We start from the raw sequence: 24526 nt of genomic DNA, 5'->3' as shown, positions 1-24526 counted from the left end.
TTGGTGGCGCAAACCTAGAATTAACCTGCTGTGCCACAGTGCCTGGCCCATGCTCGGCCCATGCTTCTTGCTCTTTTCAGGGGACACTGCTAGATGTAACTCATACATATTTACACAATGACAAAAATTAATGAGGAATTCATACTGACCTTGCCCATTCAAATCTCAGATTATAAAATTTATACCTACTTTCACTGCGTTGGCACATGTATCTCCTATCTTTAACTAATAACCTTGGGTTCTAATGGTATAAAGATATTTACTTACTATTTGTATACATATATATTATTAATATGTATAATACATCTATTTAACAGTACCAGTATTATTACTGACAACACAATCATTAATGCTGTCATTGACTTGCCTTTTATTTATTTATTTTGTCCTTAGGACATCTCACACCAAGGATATAAGAGTCAAGCTTATGAGTTTTATAGTCAGTTTCAGGGCCAGTGTTGCAACGTCTCAGGTTAAGCGGCCCTTGTGATGTGAGCGTCTCCAATCAGAGCCGCAGTTTGAGTCCCAGCTGCTCTGAATTCCATCCAGCCCCTGGCTAATGTGCCTATGCACCAAGCAGCAGAAGATGCCCCAAGTACATGTGGAAGACTGATGAGTTCCAAGATCCTGGCTTCCCCTGGCTGTTGCGGCCATCTGGGGAATGAACCCACTAATGAAGATCTTTCTCTATGTCTCTTCCTCTTTCTCTCTAACTCCCTTTGCCTTTCACATTAATCTTTTATTGTTTTTATTTTTAAACAATTTTATTTGTTTATTTGAAAGGCAAAATTACCAAGAGGGAGAGGCAGAGCCAGAGAGAAGTCTTTCATCTGCTGGTTTACTCCCCAAATGTCTGCAATGGCCAGGGCTGGGCCAGATCAGAGCCAGGAGCCAGGAGTTTCATCGGGGTCTCCCAAGTGGGTGCAGGAGCCCAAGCGTTTGGGCCATCTTCTGCTGCTTCCCCAAGCCATTAGTAGGGAGCTGGATCAGAAGTGGAACAGCCAGAACTTGAACGGGCTTCCATATGGGATACTGGAGCTGCAAGTAGTGGCTTTACCTGCGACACCACAACACTGGCCCCTCAAATAAATCTTAAAAACAAAACAAAATTAAAAACCCAAATAATAAAGTCAGTATCTTATTTTTCTCTGTGGAGATGACAGTGAATCTATATATGGATTTCTTTCTTTCCCTAAATGCTTATTTTTAAAAGAAATTTGTACTATAAAACATTTACATGATTCCAAAACCATAAAGCAGTCTATAGCCTTATGCCTTTATTAACAGAGAAGTTTAATTTTCATCGCTGCTTCCTTCCCTCTTCCTTTCCCTCGGCGTGCGGCTTCCACAGCCGGCTCCTGCTTGTCTGATGGTGCCACGCACTGGCCATCCAGACGCACATGGTGTCTGCTTCCAGGAAACTACTCAGTGCAGCGCGGGTGCTTGCTACAACACACGTCCTTTCCCCACGATGCGGGAAAGCCCGGATCCGCTGAGCACAGCGGGGCACACGGAACAGGGAAGGCTGTACAGTCATTGTCCACCGACTGGCAGCTTGCTGTCCTTGGGCCTTTATAGCAGGGCATCCTTTAGGAGAAGACACTTATCAGTGGTTGACATTGAAAATCCGAATGCTGGGCCGGCGCTGTGGCGTAGCAGGTAAAGCTGCCGCCTGAAGCGCCGGCATCTCATATGGGCGCCGGTTCGAGTCCTGGCTGCTCCACTTCCGATCCAGCTCTCTGCTATGGCCCAGGTCCTTGGGCCCCTGCACCCACGTGGCGACCCGGGTGGAGGGGGTGGAGGCTCCTGATCGCGCAGCTCCAGCAGTTGCGGCCGCTTGGGGAGTGAACCAGCAGATGGAAGACCTCTCTCTCTCGTTTTTTCTCTCTGCCTCTCCTTCTCTCTCTGTTTGTAACTCTGACTTTCAAATAAATAAATCTTAAAAAAAAAAAAAAAAAAAAAAGAGAGAGAGAGAGAGAAAGAAAGAAAATCTTGAGTGCCCCCAATAGGTCAGAGAAGGGAGAGCCAAAGCAAGGAGGCCAAGGGGAGGGTGACCACAAGGCTACCCTGGAAACAGGAAGCTAAGCTAAGCCAGGAGGTGACGCCCGTGTACGGCGTTGGATTTACTCTGAGCGCACACTGTTCCCAGCAGTTTAAGTATGGCTAGTTCCTTCATCACTCCTAACAGTCCCATGAGGCAGGGGCTCTCACCTAGACCCCAACCACCACCAGTAAAGATCCTTAAAAAAGATTTATTTATTTATTTATTTGCAAGTCAGAGTTACACAGAGAGAGAAGGGGAGGCTGAGAGAGAGGTCCTCCATCCACGGGTTCTCTCCCTAATTGGCCACAACGTCAGAGCTGCGCCAATCCGAAGGCAGGAGCTTCTTCCACGGCTCCCACGCAGGTGCACGGCCCAAGGACTTGGGCTTTCCCAGAGCACAGCAGAGCAGCTGGGACTCGAACCGGCGCCCATAAGAGCGGTTACTCAACTTACACCCAAAGCCAAGGAGCCAATATCGCGCACACAGTGGCCTTGCAGCCACTGTACCCACACTGCGTGCTCTCGGAGGTGGGACCAAATACTGCGGGTCCCCCCAGGGTGCCTAAGCGACCACCTCCTGACAAGTGCGGGCAAAGAGCTGACTCCTGGGCGGCCCCTGTAATAGGGACTGAAACAACCTCACAACCTTCTAAACTTTCAAAATCAACGATAGCGTAAAGATCCTCAGAGTTCACGTCAGACGGGTCATGTGCCGGCGTCGTAACAAGGTTTCGAGGGTGGCACATCTCACGCAATTGCGTGAACAACCCAATCATCACGCTTATGAACTACGAAAAGGATCGAGGTCTAGCACTTGTTAAAAAGCCCCAAGCATGCGCCACTCATTTTACACAGAGAGTGACTCACGGAATTGCGACAGAAAGTGCATTGACACAGAAAACTCAGTATACCTTTAAACGCACATTGGTATTCGTGATAATTCTCGTTTCTACTCTAAAAATAAAACCAGAAGCAAAAATTAGCACGCCTTATTTCCTATGCAAATATATTCATTTACAGCCCCACCTATTGCAGGTCGATTCCGAACCCGGATCTTCATTTGCTTTACGACCGCACTTCGGGAAGTGACGTAGTGTTGCGGCAGTTTGTGGCGCAGCTAGCCTGTGCTTTGCGGCAACACTGTCCGCCCGGTTCGGATCTTGCCAGGCGCGGACCTTGGGCGGGAAAGGCGGCAGGGACCGGAGGTGGCGTTCCTGCTATGGCTCGGCAGTTGATGACTTGGTTTCTTTAGTTTTTGTGCCCCCCGCCCCCTTTAGAATCACCAGGAAGACCAGCGCAGTCTCCACTTCCGGTTATAAGTGAGCCTCCTAGTACCAGAGGCGCCTCCGCTCTTCTCCGGCTCCCTTCCCCTCCTCTTTTTTCGTATCCCCGTCAGACTCGTCCCTTCCCCAAGACGTCTGGTCGCCTTCTAGGATTTTGTTTTAGTCCTCTTCTTTTGCGACCTGCAGCGCTCTCCTTTCCCTCCCGAGCGGGTCGGGCTGCGGTCGGCGGAATGGAGCCGCCCTCCGGGCCGGACTCGCCCGAGGAGGGCTCCCCCTGCGACCTCGCACAGGCTTTCTCCAGGATCCTGCACCGTCTCACCGGCCAGCAGGCACGGCGTGGCGACGCCAGCGAGGCGGCCCTGACGGAGCTCAGCGCGCTCCTGGAAGCCCCGGCGTGTGAGCGCTTGTTGGAGGGCGATGGCGGGGTGCCCGCGATCCTGGGGCAGGTGGCGCGAGCCCTGGAGAAGTGTGCAGCCCCACCCAAGGACGAGGCAGGCGGAGGGGTGGCCGAGAGAGCGGCGCGGGTCGGGCTGGTGTTCCTGAAGCTCTTGGGGAAAGTGGGGGCTGCCAGGAGCTCGCCGGGCTCCCCGGCGTGCAGGGCCGGCCTGCGGCACTTGGCGGCACCCATCTACGTGTTTGCCATCACGCACAGCGCGGAGCGACCATGGAGCAGCCCGAGGTCCCGCCACGTGGCCGGGGAGGTGCTCGCCTCGCTGCTGGGCGTGACCGAGTGCGGCTCCGTAGCGGGGTTCCTGCGCGGAGAGAGTGAAGACGACAAGGGCAGGTTCGCTGGGATCCTGGGCTTTCTCAAAGCCGACCTGAACAAGTGAGTACGGCCGGCCGCAAGCCCTGCCTCGCGTCTGGGGATGCTAGGATTTAAGGGAACCCCCAAGGCTCAGGTGGGTCAGGGCGTCGCTCGATGTTGACCCCCAAGGCTCAGGTGGGTCAGGGCGTCGCTCGATGTTGGCCCCCAAGGCTCAGGGTGGGTCAGGGCGTCGCTCGATGTTGGCAGATCTGAGATGAGGACTGCGGGCTTCAGGCAGAGTTTTCTCGCACTTTCTCCAGCCCTCGTGAGAGCTGCCTTGCAAAATGGGAAATTCTTTCCTGTTCGTTTATTTCTTAAGTTAGGCGGGGGTGCAGATGGGAAGTTGAACTTGTGGTTTGAATTTAAGGGTCTTGACATTATCGTCACCAGCTCTCACACAGCGATGGGTGCTACGTAGGGAAGTGATGTTTGAGATGTACTTTCTGTGAGTTTCCTCTTGCTGCTCTTGTTTGGAGAACTGGAGTGAGGAGGGAGAATGTTCAGAACTGTCATTTTACCAGGAACTTGGAGTGGGAAGGCCTGGCTTTGAGTCGGGTGTTTCTTTTTAGTGCTCCGAGAAAAACCAGGTCAGACAGCCTCTCTGACTGTCCATCTCATTTACAAGGATACTATGCCTACTGCATAGTTGTTCTTTGGAGGCTTAACCTGTGTGTACACTCAGTTTATAAGCTATAGATTAGTGCTCAAATATTGACTCATTTGCTCCTTTAAAATGATAATAATACTGAGAGATTTCTTTTACTTTTTTTTTTTTTAAAGTTTTATTTATTTGAGAGGAAGAGTTACAGACAGGGAAAGGGAGAGACAGAGAGCAAGAGAGAGAGAGAGAGGTCTTCCATCCTCTGGTTTACTCCCCAAATGGCTGCGATGGCTGGGGCTGTGCCAGGCCAGAGCCAGGAGTTTTATCTGGATCTCCCACGTAGGTGCAGGGCCCTAAAGACTTGGGTCATCCTCTGCTGCTTTCTCAGGTGCATGAGCAGGGTGCTGGATTGAAGTGGAGCAGCCAGAATCAAACCGGTGCCCATGTGGGATGCAGCACTAGTTAATTCACAATGCCGGCCTCATTTGCTTCTGTTTATGCTTAACACATCTTCACTGTAACCACCACCACAGGTCCTTTATGAAGCTTCATCGGATAAGCTTTAGCCTCAGAGCCCTGAAATGATTGTTAAATGTACTTAGTATAAGTCATTTTAATCCAAATATTACAATGTATGCTAAAAAATCCAGAGTTATCTTAAGAGGGATTTTTTTTTTTTCAAAGAAAGTAATTATTTATTTGAACTGGTTAAATTTCTTTGTTACTTAACATGTCATGTCATTTAATGTGGTTTCATATGTCCATGTAGGGAATCCTGGAAGAATAATCCAGCCACCAAACATGTTTTCTTCTGGACTCTGCAGCAGGTCACGCGGCCCTGGCTGAACCAGCATTTGGAAAGGGTGCTTCCCCCATCGCTGCTAATCTCAGATGATTATCAAACTGAGAACAAAATCCTGGGTGTCCACTGCCTCCACCACATTGTGCTCAACGTGGTGAGAAACTTCTGCCCTCTGTCGTCTGTGCTGATGGGACAGACAAGGCTGGTCCCCATTCACGATATCACTGCTTTATTTTTGCTTATGCTTCTATCTTATGAACTGGCATTCTGATGACACTGTTAAGTCATTAAGATAACTTATTTATATATTTTCTCTATTTTCCTTCAGCCAACCTGTTAGAAATTGTATCTCATAGGTAATACAAAGATTCATTAGGGTAGGGGTGAGGGTGGGCGGGAGGAAGGAAAGGTATGGTGGAAAGTATCAGTATGCTCTTAAAACTATATATATGAAATATATGAAATTTGTTCATTTTTATAAATAAAAAATGTTTTGAAAGATTTATTCATCTATTTGAAAGGAAGAGTGACAGAGGGAGAAACAGAGATAGAGAGAGATCTTCTATCTACAGGTTCTCTCTGCAGATGGCTGGATTGGAAAAAGTAGACCCATGGGTTGAAATGACACTCTGATATGGGGTGCTGGCATGGAGGATAGCAGCTTAAGCCACCGCACCCCATCACACTACTGGGGCCCTCTCATAGGTTATATACTATTAGGATAATTATAGGAGAAACAGAAAGGCATGAATAATTATCAAACTGAAAAAACAAACCTTCAATAATTAACATTTGACTTTAGAAAGGTGAAAAATCAAAACTTGATTATATTCCAGTGTTCTAATGTGCAAGCTATCACTAAAGGAAATTGTGGGTTGTTTTTTTCTTTAAAGATTTATTTGTTTATTTGAAAGAGTTACAGAGAGAAAGAGACAAAGAAAAATCTTCCATTTGCTGGCTTACTCTCCATGTGGCTGCAATGGCCAGGACTGGGCTAGGCTGAAGCCAGTAGCCACAAACTTCATCTGGGTCTCCCATGTGGGTGGCAGGAGCCCAGGCACTAGAGCCATCCTCCATTGCTTTTCACAGGCCATGAGCAGGGAGCTGGATTAGAAGTGAATCAGCCACGGCATGCACTGGTGCCCATATGGGATGCCAGTGTTGCTGGTGGTGGCTTTACCACTATGCCACAACAGTTGCCTGGAGGAAAGTTTATTTTTTAGACTTTGTATTATGGAACTGTTGAAATCTACCCGTAGGGGTGGATATTTGGCCCAGCAGTGAAGATGGTTAGGATGCCTGGGCTCAACTCCCAGCTTCTTGCTAATGTGGACCTTGGGCAGCAGCAGTGATGGCTCAAGTATTTGGATTCCTGCCACCCATGTGGGAGACCTGGATTGAGTTCTGGCTGTTGACTTTGGCCCCTCAGCCATCGTGGCCATTTGGGGAGCGAATGGGCAGATAAGAGCTTGCTATGTTTTTCCCTCTTTCAAGTAAGTAATTTTTAAAAATGTATGTGCACACAAAACAAGGAGAGAGCGTGTAATGAACCTCCATGTACCTGTGTAACCCAGTTGCAGAAGTTCTCAACGTTTGCCAGTCTTGGGACACCTTTAATTGGAAATTCATCTCATTGCAGCCAGCTGCCGATCTGCTCCAGTATAACAGAGCCCAGGTGCTACACCATGCGCTTTTCAACCACCTGTACACGCCGGAGCACAGCCTCATCCAGGTGACTGTAAGATCTGCTCATAGCTGTGTTTGGGTTCCCTGAGCATGAGCACAGGGTGGCATTGTGTGAACAGGAGAGGGGGAGACCAGGAAAGTGAAGGTGAGGACTGATGGCTGTGCAAGCTGCAACTCTCTCAGCAGGCAGCAGGCGGGCACATTCTTGGGTTTTGGCTCCAAGTGGGTCAATGACACTTCTGCATCACGTGGGGGTAGCTTTATGTCAGAAAAAGTTCCATTTTTATTAATTTAAATGTTTTTCTTTCTGTGCTGCCTTACATTGCCACACACTTAAAACTCTGTATGTTGATATTTTAGTGTCATTTATTCCTTCATCCAAAAGACAGTGAGTACCTCCTGAGAGCCAGTGGCCATGTGGCTCTGAGGGTGGTCAGTCTGGGTCTGTGGGTTTAAGGAACCCTCTGGAGAGAGGTTTTTGAAATATGTGATCCTATGTACATATATCTCTATATGTATAGGTGCAGCACTGAGTGAAGCTGCAGTGAAGAGGTTTGTACCGAGTGCAGCAAGTGTCCAGCAGTGACCGCTAAGCAGGCTGGGGGTGGTGTGGGGTTTCATTAGGCTTTGGGAAAGGGGTGTTTCTTGCTTATGAAGGATGGATAGGAATTTTTTTTTTTTCTTTAAGATTTATTTATTTTATTTGAAAGGCTGAGTTACAGAGAGATTGATCTTGCATCTGCTGGTTCATTCTCCTAATGGCTGCAAAGGCCAGGGCTGGGCAAGGCCAAAGCCAGGAGACAGGAGCTTCTTCCAGGTCTTCCACATGGCTACAGAGGCCCAACCACTTGGGCCATCTGTTGCTGCTTTTCCAGGCACATTAGCAGGGAGCTGGATCGGAAGTAGAGCAGCTGAGAATTGAACTGGCCTCCACTTGGGATGCCAGTGCTGCAGATGGCGGCTGAACCTGCTGTGCCACAGCACCAGCCCAGATTAGGAATTTCATAGGAAAGTGAAGAATATTCTGAAGTCAGAACCATCAAGTTATATAAAATTAGAGGTTATTAATTATTTAGTTATTAATTTTTTGAAAGGGAGACAAACAGGGAGAGGTTGTCCATTAGCTGACTTACTCCCCAAATGTCCACAATAGCCAGGGCTATACCAGGCTACAGCCAGAAACCAGGAATTCAAACCAAGTCTCCCATGTGGGTGGCAGGGACCCAAGTATTCGAGACATTACCTGTTGCCTCCCAGGGTATACATTAACAGAAAGCTGGAATTAGCAGCAGAGCCAGGACTTGAAGCCATTCAGTCCAATACGGACACAGGCATCCCACATGGAATCCTAACCACTGCGCTGTTTTTATACCTTCCCTACTTCTCCCCTTATTCTGCCCTGCTACCTCTCTTTTCCTTTTTAATGGAGTACTGAGAATCCAGGGAATAACAGTTAAAAAGGTTAGGTTCTGAAGACCATAGAGGAAAGAGATTTTAAGAAACCCAGAACACGAAGAGAAAACGAGAGCTCCCAGGAGAGCTAGAATGAAGTACCCACACAGTGAAACTTCAGATAGGGTGGTCAAATTTGATGCAGATTTGTACCATCTAGACCCTGTTCAGAAGCAAGCACAGGTAAACATGTATCACTAAGTCTTAGACTTAATGTCTTAGTGACAGTAGACTGATTCCTCAAGTCTGGATTATGGTCCCAGCTTTGCCATTCTTCTCATTCTACAAATTAGTAGAGTAGTCCTGAGGAGAAAGTATTCACTTGGGACTATCAGATGGAGATAAAGAATACAGAGTGTTTGAAAATACCAAGCGATCTGCACTTAACTTGCTAGTGTCTTTTACAATTCTGTGGCATGGACCCCAAGGACAGATTATCGAAGTCTTTAGAAAAATAAGTAGTGTTAAGAATGCAAATAAACTCCTTTCCTGTTCCCTCCTCCCAGGCTGTGCTCCTGTGTCTGCTGGATTTATTCCCTGTCCTTGAGAAAGGCCTGCATTGGAAGGGAGATGCAGCACGACCCACCACACACTGTGATGAGGTCCTGCAGCTGATCTTGACCCACATGGAGCCAGAGCACCGCATTCTCTTACGCAGGACCTATGCTAGAAACCTGCCAGCGTTCGTCAAGAGGTGAGTCTCCAAGCTGCTGGCCTGGCCATACTCCCCTACTTCACTGCTGGTATCTTATTTTCTCTTTTGCTTTCAGGTTGGGGATCCTAACTGTCCGGCACATGAAAAGGCTGGAGCGAGTCATTATTGGCTATCTGGAGGTTTATGATGGACCAGAGGAAGAGGCTAGATTGAAGATATTAGAAACCCTAAAACTTCTCATGCAGTACACGTGGCCCAGGTATAGTAGTCAAGCAGACGGTTGTGCTATGTGGAGCAAAACTCAGCCAATTTTCTCTTTAGTCTAGATATATAATCAGTACAAATATGGTATATATTTGAATACCTCCCATTTTCACACAGCTGTAGACTTTGAACAGAGAAAATGGCATTAGAAATATTTACTTATTTCAAATACTCATATTTGAATGCTTCGGATACCAATTTTTTTTTTTTTTTTTTTTGATTGATTGATTGGAGAGGCAGAGTTGTGAACAGAGTGTGTGAAAGACAGAGGTCTTCCATCCGCTGTTTCACTTCCCAAATGTAATGGTAGCAGTGGCTGGAGCTGGGCCAATCTGAAGCCAGGAGTCAGGAGGTTCTTCTGGGTCTACCATGTGGGCACAGGGGCCCAAGCACTTGGGCCATCTTCCATTGTTTTCCCAGGCCATTAGCAGAACTGGCTCAGAAGAGGAGCAGCTGGGACTCGAATAGGCACCTATATGGGATGCTGGCACTGCAGGCGGAGGCTTAACTGACTACCACAGCACTGGCCCCCAGTTCTTTTCTTTTAAACCCAAATATCCGATGGATGGCTTAGATTGGTGTTCTGAAGAACATCCACCCAGGTACTCTATTATGAATGATATCTAAGTTGGGGAGGCTTACAAGTTGTGTAGCTTTCTAGATTTATAAGGTATATTAGGATATTCAAGACCTCAGAGAAGTGCTACATAAAGACAAGCTTTTGTTCATCTAAATGCTCCTTAAGTGTAACTGAGAATGCAGTACCGCACAGCACATCATCTAACATGTGCGGAGCAGTGCTGACAGTGTTAATGTAGGCTGTGCTGGCCCAGAAGGGATTCCAGCTGTGGCTTGAGGTAGGTGTCAGGGTTATACTGGAGCCCAGACTGTTGAGTCAGAAAAGGATTTCTTTCCTGAATTAATTGTGAATTTAATTCAGCTAGAGTCCCTTCCCCCAGCAATGTTTAATATCTTCTGGTTCCTATTTTCTCACTTTTATAAATGTACAAGGAATCCAGAGTAACATTTGCTCCTGGGTCTTTCGCTTAGTCACATTGGTGACTAGAATGCATTTGTTTGCTTACCATATTTCTCCTTACTGAACTGTAACCTCCAGGAGAATGCAAGACTACATCTGCTACAGTATCCAAAACTATACTCAGTACCTGGTGTTAGGTACACAAATACTTGAAGAATGAATGGACTAGAATAGAAGGGATGAATGAAACTGAATTAATATTTGTGTCAGGGGATGGCGCTATGGCATAGTGGGTAAAGCCACCGCCTGCAGTGCAGGCATCCCAGCTGCTCCAATCCAATCCAGCTCTCTGCTGTGGCCTGGGAGAGGAGATGATGATGCATGTCCTTGGGCCCCTGCACCGGCATGGGAGACCTGAACAAGCTCCTGGCTTTGGATCAGCACAGCTCCGGCCGTTGCAAGCATCTGGGAAGTGAACCAGTGGATGGAAGAGTTCTCTGCCTCTCCCTCTCTGTAACTCCAACTTTCACATCAAGAAATAAATATTAAAAAAAAAAAAAATTCTGTCAGGCCTATAAGCAACAGAGACCAAGGCGGCAAGTCGAAGGAAGAGGTGAATAAATGTTGAGAGGTTAGTCTTTTTGTCTTTGTGTGAAGGAGCAGAGCATGTGAAAGAGCAGATTGTAAATTAAATAACAGATGGAATGCTGAAAGGCATAGCAACCACAGGAAAATGCCAAATATTTTTAGATGAAGTAATGAAAACTTTTCCAACATTTTTGCCCAGAAATACAGTTTACTGTGTTTTAACATAAGTTAAATGATATTCCAGCTTTAAGTTTTTTATTGCAGTAAAAAACTGTGTAAAACTTGGTATTTTCAAGTGTACAAGTCATGATGTTACACAACCATCGTCACTATCCATTTCCAGAACTCTTCTTTCAAGGCAATGAAAACCTTTAAAATAGTAAGTAATTAGAAATAAGCTGGACTGACGGTAAAGTAGGATCTGAAATGAATAATTTCCCAGTCACAGAAGCCAAGCTTATCTCCCTTGCATTATTTATTTTGAAAGAGTTACCGAGGGATGGCCAGCACCGTGGCTCACTAGGCTAATCCTCCGCCTGCGGCACCAGCACTCCGGGTTCTACTCTGTATTGGGGCGCTGGTTCTGTCCCAGTTGCTCCTCTTCCAGTCCAGCTTCCAGCTGTGGCCCAGGAAGGCCGTGGAGGATGGCCCAAGTCCCTGGGCCCTGCACCTGCATGGAAGACCAGGAGGAAGCACCTGGCTCCTGGCTTCAGATCGGTGCAGCATGTCGGCCGCAGTGGCCATTTGGGGGGTGAACCTACGGAAGGAAGACCTTTCTGTCTGTCTCTCTCACTGTCTAACTGCCTGTCAAAAAAAAAAAGTTACCAAGGGATACATTCCTTTTGCTGGTTCACTCCCTAGATGGCCCTAACAGCCTGCACTGGGCCAGGCCAAAGCCAGGAGCCAAAAACTTCACCCGAGTCTCCCACATGGGTGGAAGGGGCCCAAGCACTTGGGCCATCTGCTGCTGCTGCTTTTCCCAGGCCATTAACAGGAAGCTGGATTGGAAGTGAAGTAGCTGAGACATGAAATGATGGCCATATGGGATGCCAACACCATGTTCTGGCTTTATCCACTAAGCCACAACACTAACCTTTCCCTCACATTATTTCTAATTTTCTTTAGTAAGGAGGGATTTGGATCCCCTTTTCAGTTGATGAGGTGGCTGTTTCCTTATAGGAGAACTGAGCTTCTGGAAGGAAGGGTATTGCTAGGGAGGCCAGTATACAGCCAGCGAGCTGTGGAAATGACATTAAGAAATCTGGAGTCTGCTCTCATTTGGTTTCTAGCTCTGTTTTTCTTGATTCCAGAATTCCGTGCAGACTTGTGGTCTTTCTGAAGGCTCTCTTGAAACTCATATGCGATGTAGCAAGGGACCCAACCCTTACACCTGAACCTGTTAAGAATGCCTTACTGCAGGAGGCCACAGACTGCCTGATTACCCTGGACCACTGCTCTCAAGGACAGGTGAAGGTAAGACAGAGGCTACAGCTTGGTTTTGGTTGGGCCCCATTAGGTAATTCCTGTGATGTACTGTGGTTTATTGTTCATGAGCCTGACCAAGTCAGGAAATGAACACAAGAGGGTTTTAGGTCTCTACCTTTGTGCCCTCTAGCCCTCAGCAGACTTTGACAAAATACTTTATTTTTTAAAGTTATTCAGAACCATTCAGACAAAAAGAGGATCAGCAGATGTCACTGCAGTTAAGATAAGAGATAATGGGCAAAAGCATCATGATGAAGAGGTGGTAAAAATACATTCTGTATTTTTTTTTACATTCTTCTGAATTTAAAATGGAGAAATAATAACCTATAAGCCACCAAGGAGTAATAACAAATGCCTGCAACAGCCAGTGCTGGGCCAGGCTGAAGCCAGGAGCTCCTAAAGTGCCCATCAGCAGGAAGCTGGACTAGGGTGGAGCCGGGCCTTGAAGCATCCCAAGGGGTGCGCTGTGAGAACTAATTCAGTTCAAAGACCGAAGGCATCATGACTACAGATATTTGGAGCTAGTACAGGGTTTGCTGTTTATCAGATTTCATCCTGGTTCTTTAAGTCTTAGACAGTTAAGCTTTATATCCAATTTAATTTGCCTTGGCTGGCGTGAAACAGCTTTATGAGTGAGCAGGACGTTTACAAGCATGTTAACAATTTTTAAAGTAACACCTGTTGACTTGGTATCATCTACACTTTCCTTCTTGAGTGTTAAGAGCCAAGAACTCCAGGTGAAAGGGGTTGGAGTGGGAGAACAAGTCAAAGCCTGTTCGGTTTCTTGTTTCAGGATCTCCTGGCCAAAATTCTCCAAAGCTGTGAAGACAGCAGGGTGGTAAACTGCCTCAGGAAAGTGCAGCAGGCTCCCGAAGGTGCTCACTACGATGGAACTTGAGATGTTCCTCAAGAGGAAAGGATTTTCTTCCTATCTCATGTGGCACAAGTGGAGTCTCTTACACTAAACGTTGTAAGTCAGAGGCTCTTCTTCCTTTTTTGTTTCCTTGTACCCCCAGAGGACTGGGGAAGAGAACAAGAGAAAATGGAAGTCCTGCTTTGGTAGGAAAAATGACACTAAGGAATTCAGCATTGAACATCTCGAACTATTTACACTCAGTCTCATCCCAGCTTCAAGAACTGATCTTTTTAAGCTTTGTGGGCTTGAACTGTTATTCAACACATGTGCTATAAAAATACTCTGTTCCCAAATTAAGGCATTCTTCCACTGACTACAGATGTCTTGCCCACTTAAGTGGCATAAATATTAAAAACACAAATATTGTGTTATATACAATATGAAAGAACAAAAACTGGAAGTGTGTTTAAGATAAAAGTTCAGCACGTTCAGTCCTGTCAGTCCTGTTTCCCAACTGCCTACGGGACTTCAGGTGGTTTTGGCCTTGGCCGTAGGCTCTGTTTCCTGCTCATACTCTATCTCTACATAGGCTCGTTTTCTCCGCAGAGGTCCTTTCAAGGGTGTTTTGCCTTTGTGTTTCGCATTAAAGGACTTTTCTTCCTCTTCACTGGAGGATTTACCATCCTGGTCTTCATCACTGCTGGCATCCAATTTGTCCATATCCTGTAGAGGGAGAGAAAGGGTCAAAAAGAAAGGAAATGCTAGCTTTCTTCAAACTCCCTTAGTTATTCCCTCAAGGTAGAACAAAGTAGAGATTAGTTTGCATGCTCAGGAACCCTCCCCCCTTTTTTGTTGTTGTTTTGAACTCACCTCAAAGTCACTTATGTCACTCTCATCTACCTCCTCATCTTCCACAAATTCTCTTTTTCCCACATCCTAAAATAAAGCATGACTGTTAGGTTCAAAACAGCACTTTAGACATCTAGTTTTACCCTTCAGTATAGTATGCCACCAAGGTTTAGTTATTCCCACGTTTAATACTTCTGAATTTAAAAGACTTCACATCTTTATTTTAGTTGGTTAAAATCTATACACAAGCAGTGACTTGAACCTTGTAGGAGAAATTTTAGAATGTCACTCAGTAAGACTAAAACTGTTTTTAGTTTGTTGGTTTCACCTACAGAACAAGGCAGCCACTGCCAAATCAAAATATGCATATCAGAAAAAAGATGATCAAATTAGTTTTGGTTAAGGGTCTCTCGATGACACAAAATATATCCTGTTTTATTAGTTACTGTTTGACAAACCAAACCAAAAACTTACGTCGTCATCATCATCTTCATCATCTTTCTCCTCATCTGAAGAGTCGCTCTCTGCCTCCTGTTGTTCTAGGGCTTTGTCGAAGGCATGAATGGGGAAGTTGTAGATGTCGCCGTACTGGAGAATATGAACACAAATGGCCTTTCATCACATCTGGACATTAACACTTGAAGTTCCACTGTCCTACGAGCATACTATTTTTTTCCTCAGTGATTTAAATGAGACTATTTAGCTTACTGAGCTGTATTTCTACATTATTTATAAGCTCAGAGCTGACAGTGTCTTAAATCTATTTTTGAAATCTGAAACAACCACTAGATAAAATAATAAAATATATCACTTCTATGGAGGATGGAATCTGATTATTTAAAATCTAGTAGTCTATGAAACCCACACATTGAAACAAATGGATTTTTCTGACAAGGCTGAAATAAGGAAAAACTATATTCTGATCATGTTGTCTATGTAAATTTTGAAGCTAATTTTTAAAAAAAGAATAAAAATAATTTTAAAGAACTTTAAAAGACTGGAGTGGTATGTAGGAGGAGCTAAACCCTAAGGCTTTTATACAGATATCTGGAATCGCTGCATTTGGGAACAGGAACAAGAACTGGGAAGAATTAATGGCAAAAAGGGAAAGCTTTCTTAGAGTGACTGGATTAGCAAGGGAAACCATGGCATTTTATCCACTTGCATTAATTAATTAAAATGAGGAAGCCAGGCCTGTACTTACTCTGAAGAAAAATATAAAAATGAGGGGTCATTCTAGAATCTTTAAGTATAAAATATAGTTCTCACATTTCCTAGCATCATAGTACCAACTGAAAAAGTACCTAGCATCATAGTACCCCAACTGAAAAAGTACCTAGCATCATAGTACCCCAAAGCTACTAGCTCTCTCACCGTATCTTGTTTCAGTCTTTCCAGTAATTCTTTTTCAATGGCATTGTCCAACTGAGCAGCTATTAATGCCTTTTCCTGTAAGAGACAAAAACCCATTTATTTCATTAGTGGTTAGTCCATCATAAAAAGAAACTTTTTTTTCCCCCTTTTTTAAGGATGATATAGGGATGGGCATTTGGTGGAGCAGTTAAGATACTGCTTAGATGCCTGCATTTCATACTGGAGTACCTGGGTTTCAGTCCTGGCTTTTCCTCTTGGGCAGAGTGACAGAGGGAGAGACAAAGGGATTTTCCATGCTGGGTCACTCCTGAAAATGGCCATGATAGCCGGGGCTGGTCCAGGCATGAGCCAGGAGCCAGGAACTCTATAGGGTCTCCTAAATGGTTGGCAGGGACCCAGGTACTTGAGCCTGCTTTCTCAGGTACATTAGCAGGGAGCTGGCTCAGAAGCAGAATAGCCAAGATTCAAACTGGCACTCTGATGTGGAATTACAGGCACATCATGGGTATATCCCACATGGTAGCTTAACCCACTATGCCACAGCCACAGCCACAGCCCCAACCCCAGAAGCCACCTTGGAGGGTAGCAGATGGTGACTCAAGGACTTAGGTCCCTGGTACCTACGTGGGAAGCGTTTAAGTATCAGAAAATTAACAACCCTGAAATACAACTTTATAAAAGCTGAGGAAAGGGAGCAGAGACCTTCATCCAGTTACATTTTCTAAAACCATGTGAGACTCCACGTAGTTGATGGAAATGAAATACAGATGAATATCTGTGCCTCCAATGATCTCATAACATCTGATCCATGATATGAATCTGTAGCAGCTCACCACCAAAACAGGAAAATCTAACTTCAACCTCCTTCTCTAGTCTAAGATTTTGTTTTGACAGTCAGAGAGGGTGTTAAATGCTAACATATGGAAGCTGTGTTCAAATGATCAACCTACACAGTGCGGTAAATCACAATCTGGGTAGACTGGCGGCACCTGGATCAGTTATGAGGCCACAGGGACCTACATTATTCTCTGAAGTGTGCACACACATCCAGAGTGATCCACAGAGCTGTAAGACGAAAATACTCAAAATGTCTGTGTGTTTATATTTTGTACATTAACATTCCCATGCATACTCATTGGTGCCTTGACTCCATAAAGCATATAATGTCACATATATTGAGCAAGATATATTGAAAGTGGTGGTCTCGCTCCTTTATTTATACTATTCCAGCATACAACTGTTCATGTGTGATTGCTTACGTGGACTTCCTGATGACACATTTGGCAAATACAGACTAGTTATAAAGATATGGTATGATCTAATGGTTTTTAAAGAGTAAATACACTTAATATATATGCTTCAAGACAAAGACAACATTTTATTATTTAGCTGCCTCCTACAATGTCGGCATCTCATATGGGCACAGTTTGAGTCATGGCTGCTCTACTTTGTATCCAGCTCCCTGCCTTTGGTATGGCCCAACCCTACCTGTTGCAGCCTTTGGGGAGTGAACCAGCAGTTGGAAAATTTCTCTATCTTTCCCCCTCTCCAACTCTGCTTTGCAAACAAATAAGTCTTAAAAAAATCTTAAAAAGCAAAGTAGATTATATCCATATGTGGCATTGCTGAAGGCATGTCCTCTGTAAAAACTGCAATCACACACTTTAAAAACAGGCCGGAGCCACGGCTCACTAGGCTAATCCTCCACCTTGTGGCGCCGGCACACCGGGTTCTAGTCCTGGTCGGGGTGCCGGATTCTGTCCTGGTTGCCCCTCTTCCAGGCCAGCTCTCTGCTGTGGCCCGGGAGTGCAGTGGAGGATGGCCCAAGTGCTTGGGCCCTGCACCCGCATGGGAGACCAGCAGAAGCACCTGGCTCCTGCCATCGGTTCAGCGTGGTGTGCTGGCGGCAAGAGCCATTGGAGGGTGAACCAACGGCAAAGGAAGACCTTTCTCTCTGTCTCTTTCTCTCTCACTGTCCACTCTGCCTGTCAAAAAAAATTTTTGGAAACAGTTTTCCAACTTAAAAATTGTAAAAATCTTACACATCTGTGTTTTTCAGAAGGCTTCAACCTCATTGGTAAAAACAGAAAAATTAATTTTTTCTGAAATGGTTGTAAGAACACTATTTGACAATCAGAAAATGAAAACTAACTGTACTTGAACAAAAGCCTGTGCTAACAGGTAGAAGAGAATGAAAAACTAACTAGCAAATATTTAATGCAATCTAACATGACTTCTCTCTGAGATGTCTTTGTTTAGGAGAGCCTTTAAAGACAAATTTATACCCAGCTAAGAACGAGAACTGTGTTCTGCTACACCACAAACTATTATTTATAACATACATAAAGTGAAAGTGTACAAAGTATAATATTGAGGGGGTGGGTGTTCAAAAATATTGATGAGGTAAATAAAGAAGTTTGAAAGTCAACAGTAAGACAGATTTGAGATACAAAACCCTGTAAATAATGAGAACAAAATACCAAATATTATTAAAGCTATTTCTCAGCACAATATGACAAACTATCTGGCAAATAAACACCTATTGGTGAAAGGGAGGCAAGCAAAGCAAATACCAAGAGTGGCTAAAAATTCGAACTTATCAGGGACAGCTGATTCTGGGTTTTGAAGCATAAGAAAATCCAGGCTGAGTGAGGGGCAAGTGAGGCAGACTGCTCTGAGACAGAGGTTGGAGATCGCTGACTAGAGTATATTTTCAATGGATAACATTACCAACAATATGTATTACTAACAAACTGTCTAGTTTACTACAAAGGAGCAAATAGTCCTAGACCAAAACAGAGTTTCCAGTTCTTTACCAGAACTTTTAATATTCCCAAACTCAAATTAGCAGCTATGACTGTAACAGATATGAGGCTACTTAAAAGCATTAAAGAAAAACATACTTGTGTGAACGTTATATTTTACTTCAGAAACATTGGTGTATTTGATTAGAATGCTCAAACTCTGCTGAGGGTAATATGTGTAAGAGAGGCAGAATTTGAATTCTGTAACATCTGACCTCAAGAATTTCATTTAAGGAGATACGGACTTCAACTTACGATATTCTTTCTGCCCTTGATTACGCATATCTCCAAAGCACCCAGGTTATAACCTGCCTTCAAAGTCATAATCTTAAGATAAAATCAGATGCTTTTGGGCAATTAATACTGTTATCCATTAGCGAACACTGTCCGGACCTGACCGTCTACACAGAAGATGGTGACCAAATCTTAGAATCCTACCTGCATAGCCCTCCCCAGTGAAAATACAGAAGCAATGAATAACAGAATAAGTTACCTCTCTTCTTTTCTCCCTACGTTCCACCTTCTTACTCAAAGGTACAAGTTTCCTCCTACAGAAAATAAAACACATTATCAGAAAATTCAGGTTCATGAGTTATGCATTCCTTTTAAAAGGTAATGAAAAAAGAGTGGTATCAGTTTTGTAGGACTCAGCTATATATATAACAAATGTACTTGGAAGTTTCTAAAAATTTAATCTTACAAATCAGACTTTAAAAAAAAAATTTTTTTTATTTCACAGGTGAGTTATAGACAGAGAGAGAGAGAGAGAGAGAGAGAGAAAGGTCTTCCCTCTATTGGTTCACTCCCCAAATGGCTGCAACAGCTGGCGCTGTGCCGATCCGAAGCCAGGAGCCAGGTGCTTCTTCCTGGTCTCCCATGCGGATGCAGGGACCAAGCACTTGGGCCATCCTCCACTGCCCTTCCGGGCCACAGCAGAGCTGGACTGGAAGAGGAGCAACCGGGACTAGAACCCAGCACCCATATGGGATGCTGGCACCTCAGGTGGAGGATTAACCAAGTAAGCCATGGCGCTGGCCCAAATCAGACTTTTTAAAATATATATATATATTTTGACAGACGGAGTGGACAGTGAGAGAGAGAGAGGAAGGTCTTCCTTTTTGCCGTTGGTTCACCCTCCAATGGCCGCCCCGGGCCATCCTCCACTGTACTCCCTGGCCACAGGAGAGAGCTGGCCTGGAAGAGGGTCAACCGGGACAGAATCCGGCGCCCCGACCGGGACTAGAACCCGGTGTGCCGGCGCTGCAAGGCGGAGGATTAGCCTAGTGAGCCGCGGCGCCGGAGTAAAATATATTTTCAATGTGCCTTTTTTGTCTTTAGGCATTCACTATGCTAAGAGTAATGTTTATGTGAAGAAAAAAGGAATTAGCTATTGGAAGATGAACATTAGCATTTACGTCACAATTAAAAGGCATTAGGGGGCCAGCGCTGTGGCATAGCAGATAAAGCCGCCAACTGCAGTGCTGGTATCCCATATGGGCATCGGTTTGAGTCCCGCTTGCTCCACTTTTTTTTTTTTTTTTTTTTTGACAGGCAGAATTAGACAGTGAGAGAGAAAGAAAGGTCTTCCTTTTTCCATTGGTTCACCCCCCCAAATGGCCAGCACACTGCGCTGATCCGAAGCCAGGAGCCAGGTGCTTCCTCCTGGTCTCCCATGCGGGTGCAGGGCCCAACCACTTGGGCCATCCTCCACTGACTTCCTGGGCTACAGCAGAGAGCTGGACTGGAAGAGGAGCAACTGGGACAGAATCCGGCACCCCAACCAGGATTAGAACCCAAAGTGTTGGCACCACAGGTGGAGGATTAGTCTAGTGAGCCGCGGTGCCGGCCTAGGCTGCTCCACTTCTGATCTCATCTCTGCTATGGCCTAGGAAAGCAGTAGAAGATGGCCCAAGTCCTTGGGCCCCTGCACTCGCATGGGAGACCAGGAAGAAGCTTCTGGCTCCTGGCTTCAGATCAGCCCAGCTCTGGCCTTGTGGCCAACTGGGGAGTGAACCAGCGGATAGAATGACTCTCTTTCTGTCCCCCCCACCAACTCTTTCAAATAAATAAATAAATCTTAAAAAAAAAAAAAAAAAAAGCATTAAGGACTAACACTCCTTAAAAATGGATTCTATTCATTCAGCTAGTTTCTTATCACTTGTTAAAATAAGTTTCAATAAATCCAGATTAAAGTTTTTACATTCCTATTTATTTTTTTGGGTAATTTCCGATCTGTAATGTTAAGATTCTCTGAGAGCTGAGGAAATTTTCTGAAGAAGATTTTTAGGCAGGGAGGAAGACAATCAAATTGTACTCTATTATTTTTAAAAGCCTACAAGGAGCCATTGTTATGGTGCAGCAGCTGAAGTCACTGCTCGCAATACTGACAAAGTGTTGGTGTGCAGGGCCAAACCCTGCCTATTCTGCTTCCCATCAGGCTCCTTGCTAATGCACCTGGGAAAGCAGCAGTTGATGGCCAAAGTTTTTGGGCCCCTGCCACCCTGTGGAGACCCAGATGGAGTTCTAGGCTCCTGGCTTTGGCCTGGCCACGGCAGCTATTTGGGGAGTGAACAGCGGATAGAGGACCTCTCTCTGACTCTCCCTGTCTGTCCCTCTGCTTGTCAAATAAATTACACAAAGTTGAATTTCTTAGAAAACATTATTAAGAGGTTTCACAGTCTCAGGTTCATACCATACAGCATGTTATAAAGCTATGAAAGACAAGATGTAAAATTAACAATCCAAATACTTACTGTCGTTTTAGTGTAAGTTTTCTAATTCGAATTAGGTACTGGGTTATCTTGGTGAATCTCTGCTTACATTTGTGTCGAATGAAACGGGGCCAGTAGATTAGATTTTCATCTATTTGCTCCAGTGCTTTCTCATAGTTCTTACTGAGCCGAACCTACCAAACAGAAAAAGGAAGTTTAAGGGGCAAGGGTAAATAACTTATTAGGTCTTCACTGTTAGGGACAGTTCTCTGCCCTAAGGAGGGTGGCTTCAAAAGTTTAACCTGGAGAGGGCCAAGGAAGCGGAAAAAGCACGTGGCACTTCTGATCTTGAAATCAAGTCACTGTAGTTCTGCCTGAAGTCTTACCCGTTCCCACATACGCCTTGGAAAAGCTGCTCGTTCTATCACCTTCATATACAAGTAGCACTGTCCTGAAGAGTAAAGTGAAACATCGTTACTACTCTTTACCAAGAGACTAAGAAACATCTTTTTAAAAGCTGCTGAGTAGTTCTCAGGGGAGCTAAACCTAGGGAGTTACCTTTCTCTTCTTTGATGGTGGCATACTGACTGTTTGCCAGGGGGCAGGATGACCGGTTGCACAGTCCAGTCAGGCTGTATTCATTTCGGCAAAAGCCCTGAGTCTTGGTTCTAGAACGGGAGGAACAAAACAAAGATTACAAGGTGGTCACCAAGGAGGGAATGCAAGAAATTGTAGTCTGTGTTCCCAAATCTACTCACCTTATTTTGAAGGAACAAAACTGCCTGTTTCCTAGTGTATCCCAGATAACCTGTGAGACAAAGTGAAGCCCATTTCAGTTGCTCTGATGGAACAGTTGCTACATTTAGTCAAAAAGACAAGGCACCTGCCTTAAGAGGAGTTCAGGGCCAGCACTGTGGTGCAGCGGGTTGAAGCTCCGGCCTGCAGTGCCCACATCCCATATGGGTGCCAGCTGAAGGCCCAGCTGCTCCACTTTTGATCCAGCTCCCTGCTGATGTGCCTGGGAAAGCTGTGGGGGATGGCCCATGTCCCTGAGCCCCTGAACCCATGTGGGAGAATGGAGGAAGCTCCAGGCTCTCGGCTTTGGATCCACCCAGCTCTGGCCGTTCGTTGCAGCTATTTGGGGAGTGAACCAGCGTATGGAAGACTTTCTCTCTGTAACTCTCAAATAAAAAAATTAAAAAAGAGGAATTAAGGAATGAGGAAGAAATGCTTATGTCTATGTGTATATCTTTAACAAAAACAAGATATTATATATACCTAGCAATTTCCCCTTTTCACTTAGAATGTTCATTACCCACTGTTAAAGGCAGCACAGTACTAACGTTTGGATATACATACCACAACTTTGTTTCTTTGAGGGCAAGGAAAATTATCTATTTTTTCTCCACTAATGTACTCTTTATTCAATCAGCATTAATTATATATGTAACTTTTTTTTTAAGATGTGTTTATTTTATTTGAAAGGCAGAATTGGGGGGTGGGAGGGTATCTTCCATCTGCTGGTTCACTCCCAAATAGCTGCAGTGGGTAGAGCTCGGCCGGTCCAAAGCCAGGAGCCAGGAACTTCTTGGTGCAGGGGTCCAAGCATTTGGGCCATCTTCCACTGCTTTCCCAGGCACATTAGCAGGGAGCTGGATTGGAAGTGGAGCAGCCGGGACTCAAACCTATATCCATATGCCCCCATACTTAGCTTATTAAGACACTGACATCTCCTGACACGCTGTAGATACTCAAGTATTTGTTGAATGAAAGGATAGTTTGTTTTTTTAATGTCTTACTCTTCAAATACTTGGAAAGGAGAAAGATAGATTAAGAGACCTTTCATGTGCTGGTTCACTCCCTAGATGTCTGCAACATCGAGGAGCCCAGAGCTCCATCTGGGTCTCCTATGTGGGAGGTAGAGGCCCAAGCACTTGCGCCATCACCCATCAGTGGGAAGCTGGCTGTGGCATCCCAAGTGGGGTGCTTACTCTGCTGCAGCACAATGGCCGCTCCTGCAGAAGAGTCCTTAAAGTTTTATCTAATTAGGGGACCAGTTACACAAACAAAGCATCACAGAATAACAGTGAAACAGCCACGGAGAGGCGCATGAGAGTGCCGCCTGGATGGCTGTTCCCACCTCAGCTCCAACTCTGTTCCCAGACTCTCCCTGAAGTGGTCTCTGAACCACAAGCCACGTCTTCCTTCCCTCACGGCGCTGCACCCGGCAATTTCCTCGCTTTCTACTCTCTGATTCCCCCGCAAGAGTACTTGGTCCTGCTCCTTAACACCAAAGTCCCAGCGATCCCTACAAAGCCGAACACACCGTAAGCAAAGAACTTAATATCGGATGCCTGCAAGATGACGACTCGGGCGCACAGAAGAGCAAATGTGAATAAAAACCCGACACAGGAAAGGCGGAATGAAAAGCGAACGTGCACTTGCGTGAGTGTCCTTAACTCGGAAGTCTAACTTTCGCCACACTCCCCTGGCGCTCACCCCGCCGGCCCAAAGCCCCGAGGAGCCCTACGGCACGGAGTCCTTCAGGGCCGGGCACCACGCACTGGAAACGCAGACCCCGTGGACTCAGGTGGCTCCGTGCTGGCCCCTTAAACCCTGGAGACCAGGGGTAGGCAAGCATGAGGACCCTAATTATCAAATCTGGGGTTCAGGAAGCACACAAACCACCTCAGTATACAATGTCTCCTTAAATGAGTAAAAAAATAACAACCCACGCAAACCCCGGTGGTGGCAGAGCAACGGGACAAGACTCACATCGTCCGACTGCATGGTGCCGGCCGCTCAGCGTGCGGCGCCTGGCCGGATCCGGGAAGCACGTACACGCCTTCCGGGGAATCACTTCCGGAAAGCCCGACCTCTGCCATCGCGAGAAACTCCGAGACTCTGGGCGAGGCGCAGCGGCCCCTGGCGGTCTAAGTTCCGCGTGCGCCTCGCCGTGCGGGGGCGGGGCGGGCAGGTGCACTCAGACGTCGCTCGGCCCGGGGCTGTCCCCCAAGTGTTAGAGCCGGGCGAGGCGCCGCACCGGCCGGGCCGGGCGCGAGTGTGCGGCCCTCTGCCGGGTTCCGAGTCCGTCCTTTCTACTCTGCCTTCCAGGGACTCGTGTTTGCTGCGGTGCTGGGGCCTGATTTTTGGCGTTTACGGGTCAGATAACATTTCTTTAAAAATCTCAAGGGTCAACAACGCCTTATTACTTTTTATTTCGCTAGCTGAGAAAGAAAACCTGTACTGCAGGTTATGTGGTTTTACAAAAAGAAAGACCATTTGAAT

The 24526-nt window shown here is 45.8% G+C and overlaps 2 protein-coding genes, 1 long non-coding RNA gene and 1 other non-coding gene across 6 annotated transcripts; 1 reads left to right on the top strand and 3 right to left on the bottom strand.

The window, feature by feature from the left end:
* Positions 1-1255: 1255 nt before the first annotated feature.
* On the bottom strand, positions 1256-3207 carry LOC138848507 (uncharacterized). Its single transcript, XR_011386359.1, has 2 exons — positions 3071-3207; positions 1256-1587 (listed from the first exon to the last, which is right to left on the bottom strand). It is a non-coding gene; the product is annotated as an uncharacterized lncRNA (long non-coding RNA).
* Positions 2739-2845, bottom strand: LOC127490471 (small nucleolar RNA U13). The gene has a single exon (XR_007918418.1). It is a non-coding gene; the product is annotated as a small nucleolar RNA U13 (small nucleolar RNA).
* TTI2 (TELO2 interacting protein 2) lies at positions 3132-15344 on the top strand. Of its 3 annotated transcripts, XR_007918141.2 has the most exons (8): positions 3147-4153; positions 5503-5689; positions 7175-7267; positions 9180-9367; positions 9444-9587; positions 12470-12632; positions 13438-13614; positions 14893-15344. XR_007918141.2 is itself a non-coding variant. In XM_002709536.5 (7 exons), the coding sequence occupies exons 1-7, from the start codon at positions 3558-3560 to the stop codon at positions 13540-13542; spliced, it is 1476 nt and encodes a 491-aa protein (XP_002709582.1). In that variant the 5' UTR covers positions 3132-3557; the 3' UTR covers positions 13543-15344. The 3 variants fall into 3 exon arrangements, 1 of the variants encoding a protein (XP_002709582.1); XM_002709536.5 differs by having other exon boundaries at positions 3132-4153; positions 13438-15344; XR_007918142.2 differs by lacking the exons at positions 13438-13614; positions 14893-15344 and adding an exon at positions 10013-10194 and having other exon boundaries at positions 12470-12670.
* On the bottom strand, positions 11348-24119 carry MAK16 (MAK16 homolog). Its single transcript, XM_002709542.5, has 10 exons — positions 24014-24119; positions 21997-22046; positions 21797-21906; positions 21625-21689; positions 21281-21432; positions 19021-19075; positions 15724-15798; positions 14824-14937; positions 14371-14436; positions 11348-14223 (listed from the first exon to the last, which is right to left on the bottom strand). The coding sequence occupies exons 1-10, from the start codon at positions 24026-24028 to the stop codon at positions 14029-14031; spliced, it is 897 nt and encodes a 298-aa protein (XP_002709588.1). The 5' UTR covers positions 24029-24119; the 3' UTR covers positions 11348-14028.
* Between the last annotated feature and the right edge of the window lie 407 nt (positions 24120-24526).

This window comes from Oryctolagus cuniculus, chromosome 2, assembly GCF_964237555.1.
Source record: "Oryctolagus cuniculus chromosome 2, mOryCun1.1, whole genome shotgun sequence".
Lineage (NCBI taxonomy): Eukaryota > Metazoa > Chordata > Mammalia > Lagomorpha > Leporidae > Oryctolagus > Oryctolagus cuniculus.
This window is presented reverse-complemented; position numbering and strand designations above follow the sequence as displayed.

Coding starts and splice junctions, on each gene's coding strand:
- TTI2 (XM_002709536.5), top strand. CDS start 3,558: ATGGAGCCGCCCTCCGGGCCGGACTCGCCCGAGGAGGGCTCCCCCTGC. Junction 9,368..9,443: donor CTGCCAGCGTTCGTCAAGAG/GTGAGTCTCCAA, acceptor TTTTGCTTTCAG/GTTGGGGATCCTAACTGTCC. Junction 12,633..13,437: donor GCTCTCAAGGACAGGTGAAG/GTAAGACAGAGG, acceptor TTCTTGTTTCAG/GATCTCCTGGCCAAAATTCT.
- MAK16 (XM_002709542.5), bottom strand. Junction 21,433..21,624: donor CAAGGCGTATGTGGGAACGG/GTAAGACTTCAG, acceptor TCTGTTTGGTAG/GTTCGGCTCAGTAAGAACTA. Junction 14,224..14,370: donor GTGACATAAGTGACTTTGAG/GTGAGTTCAAAA, acceptor CTCCCTCTACAG/GATATGGACAAATTGGATGC.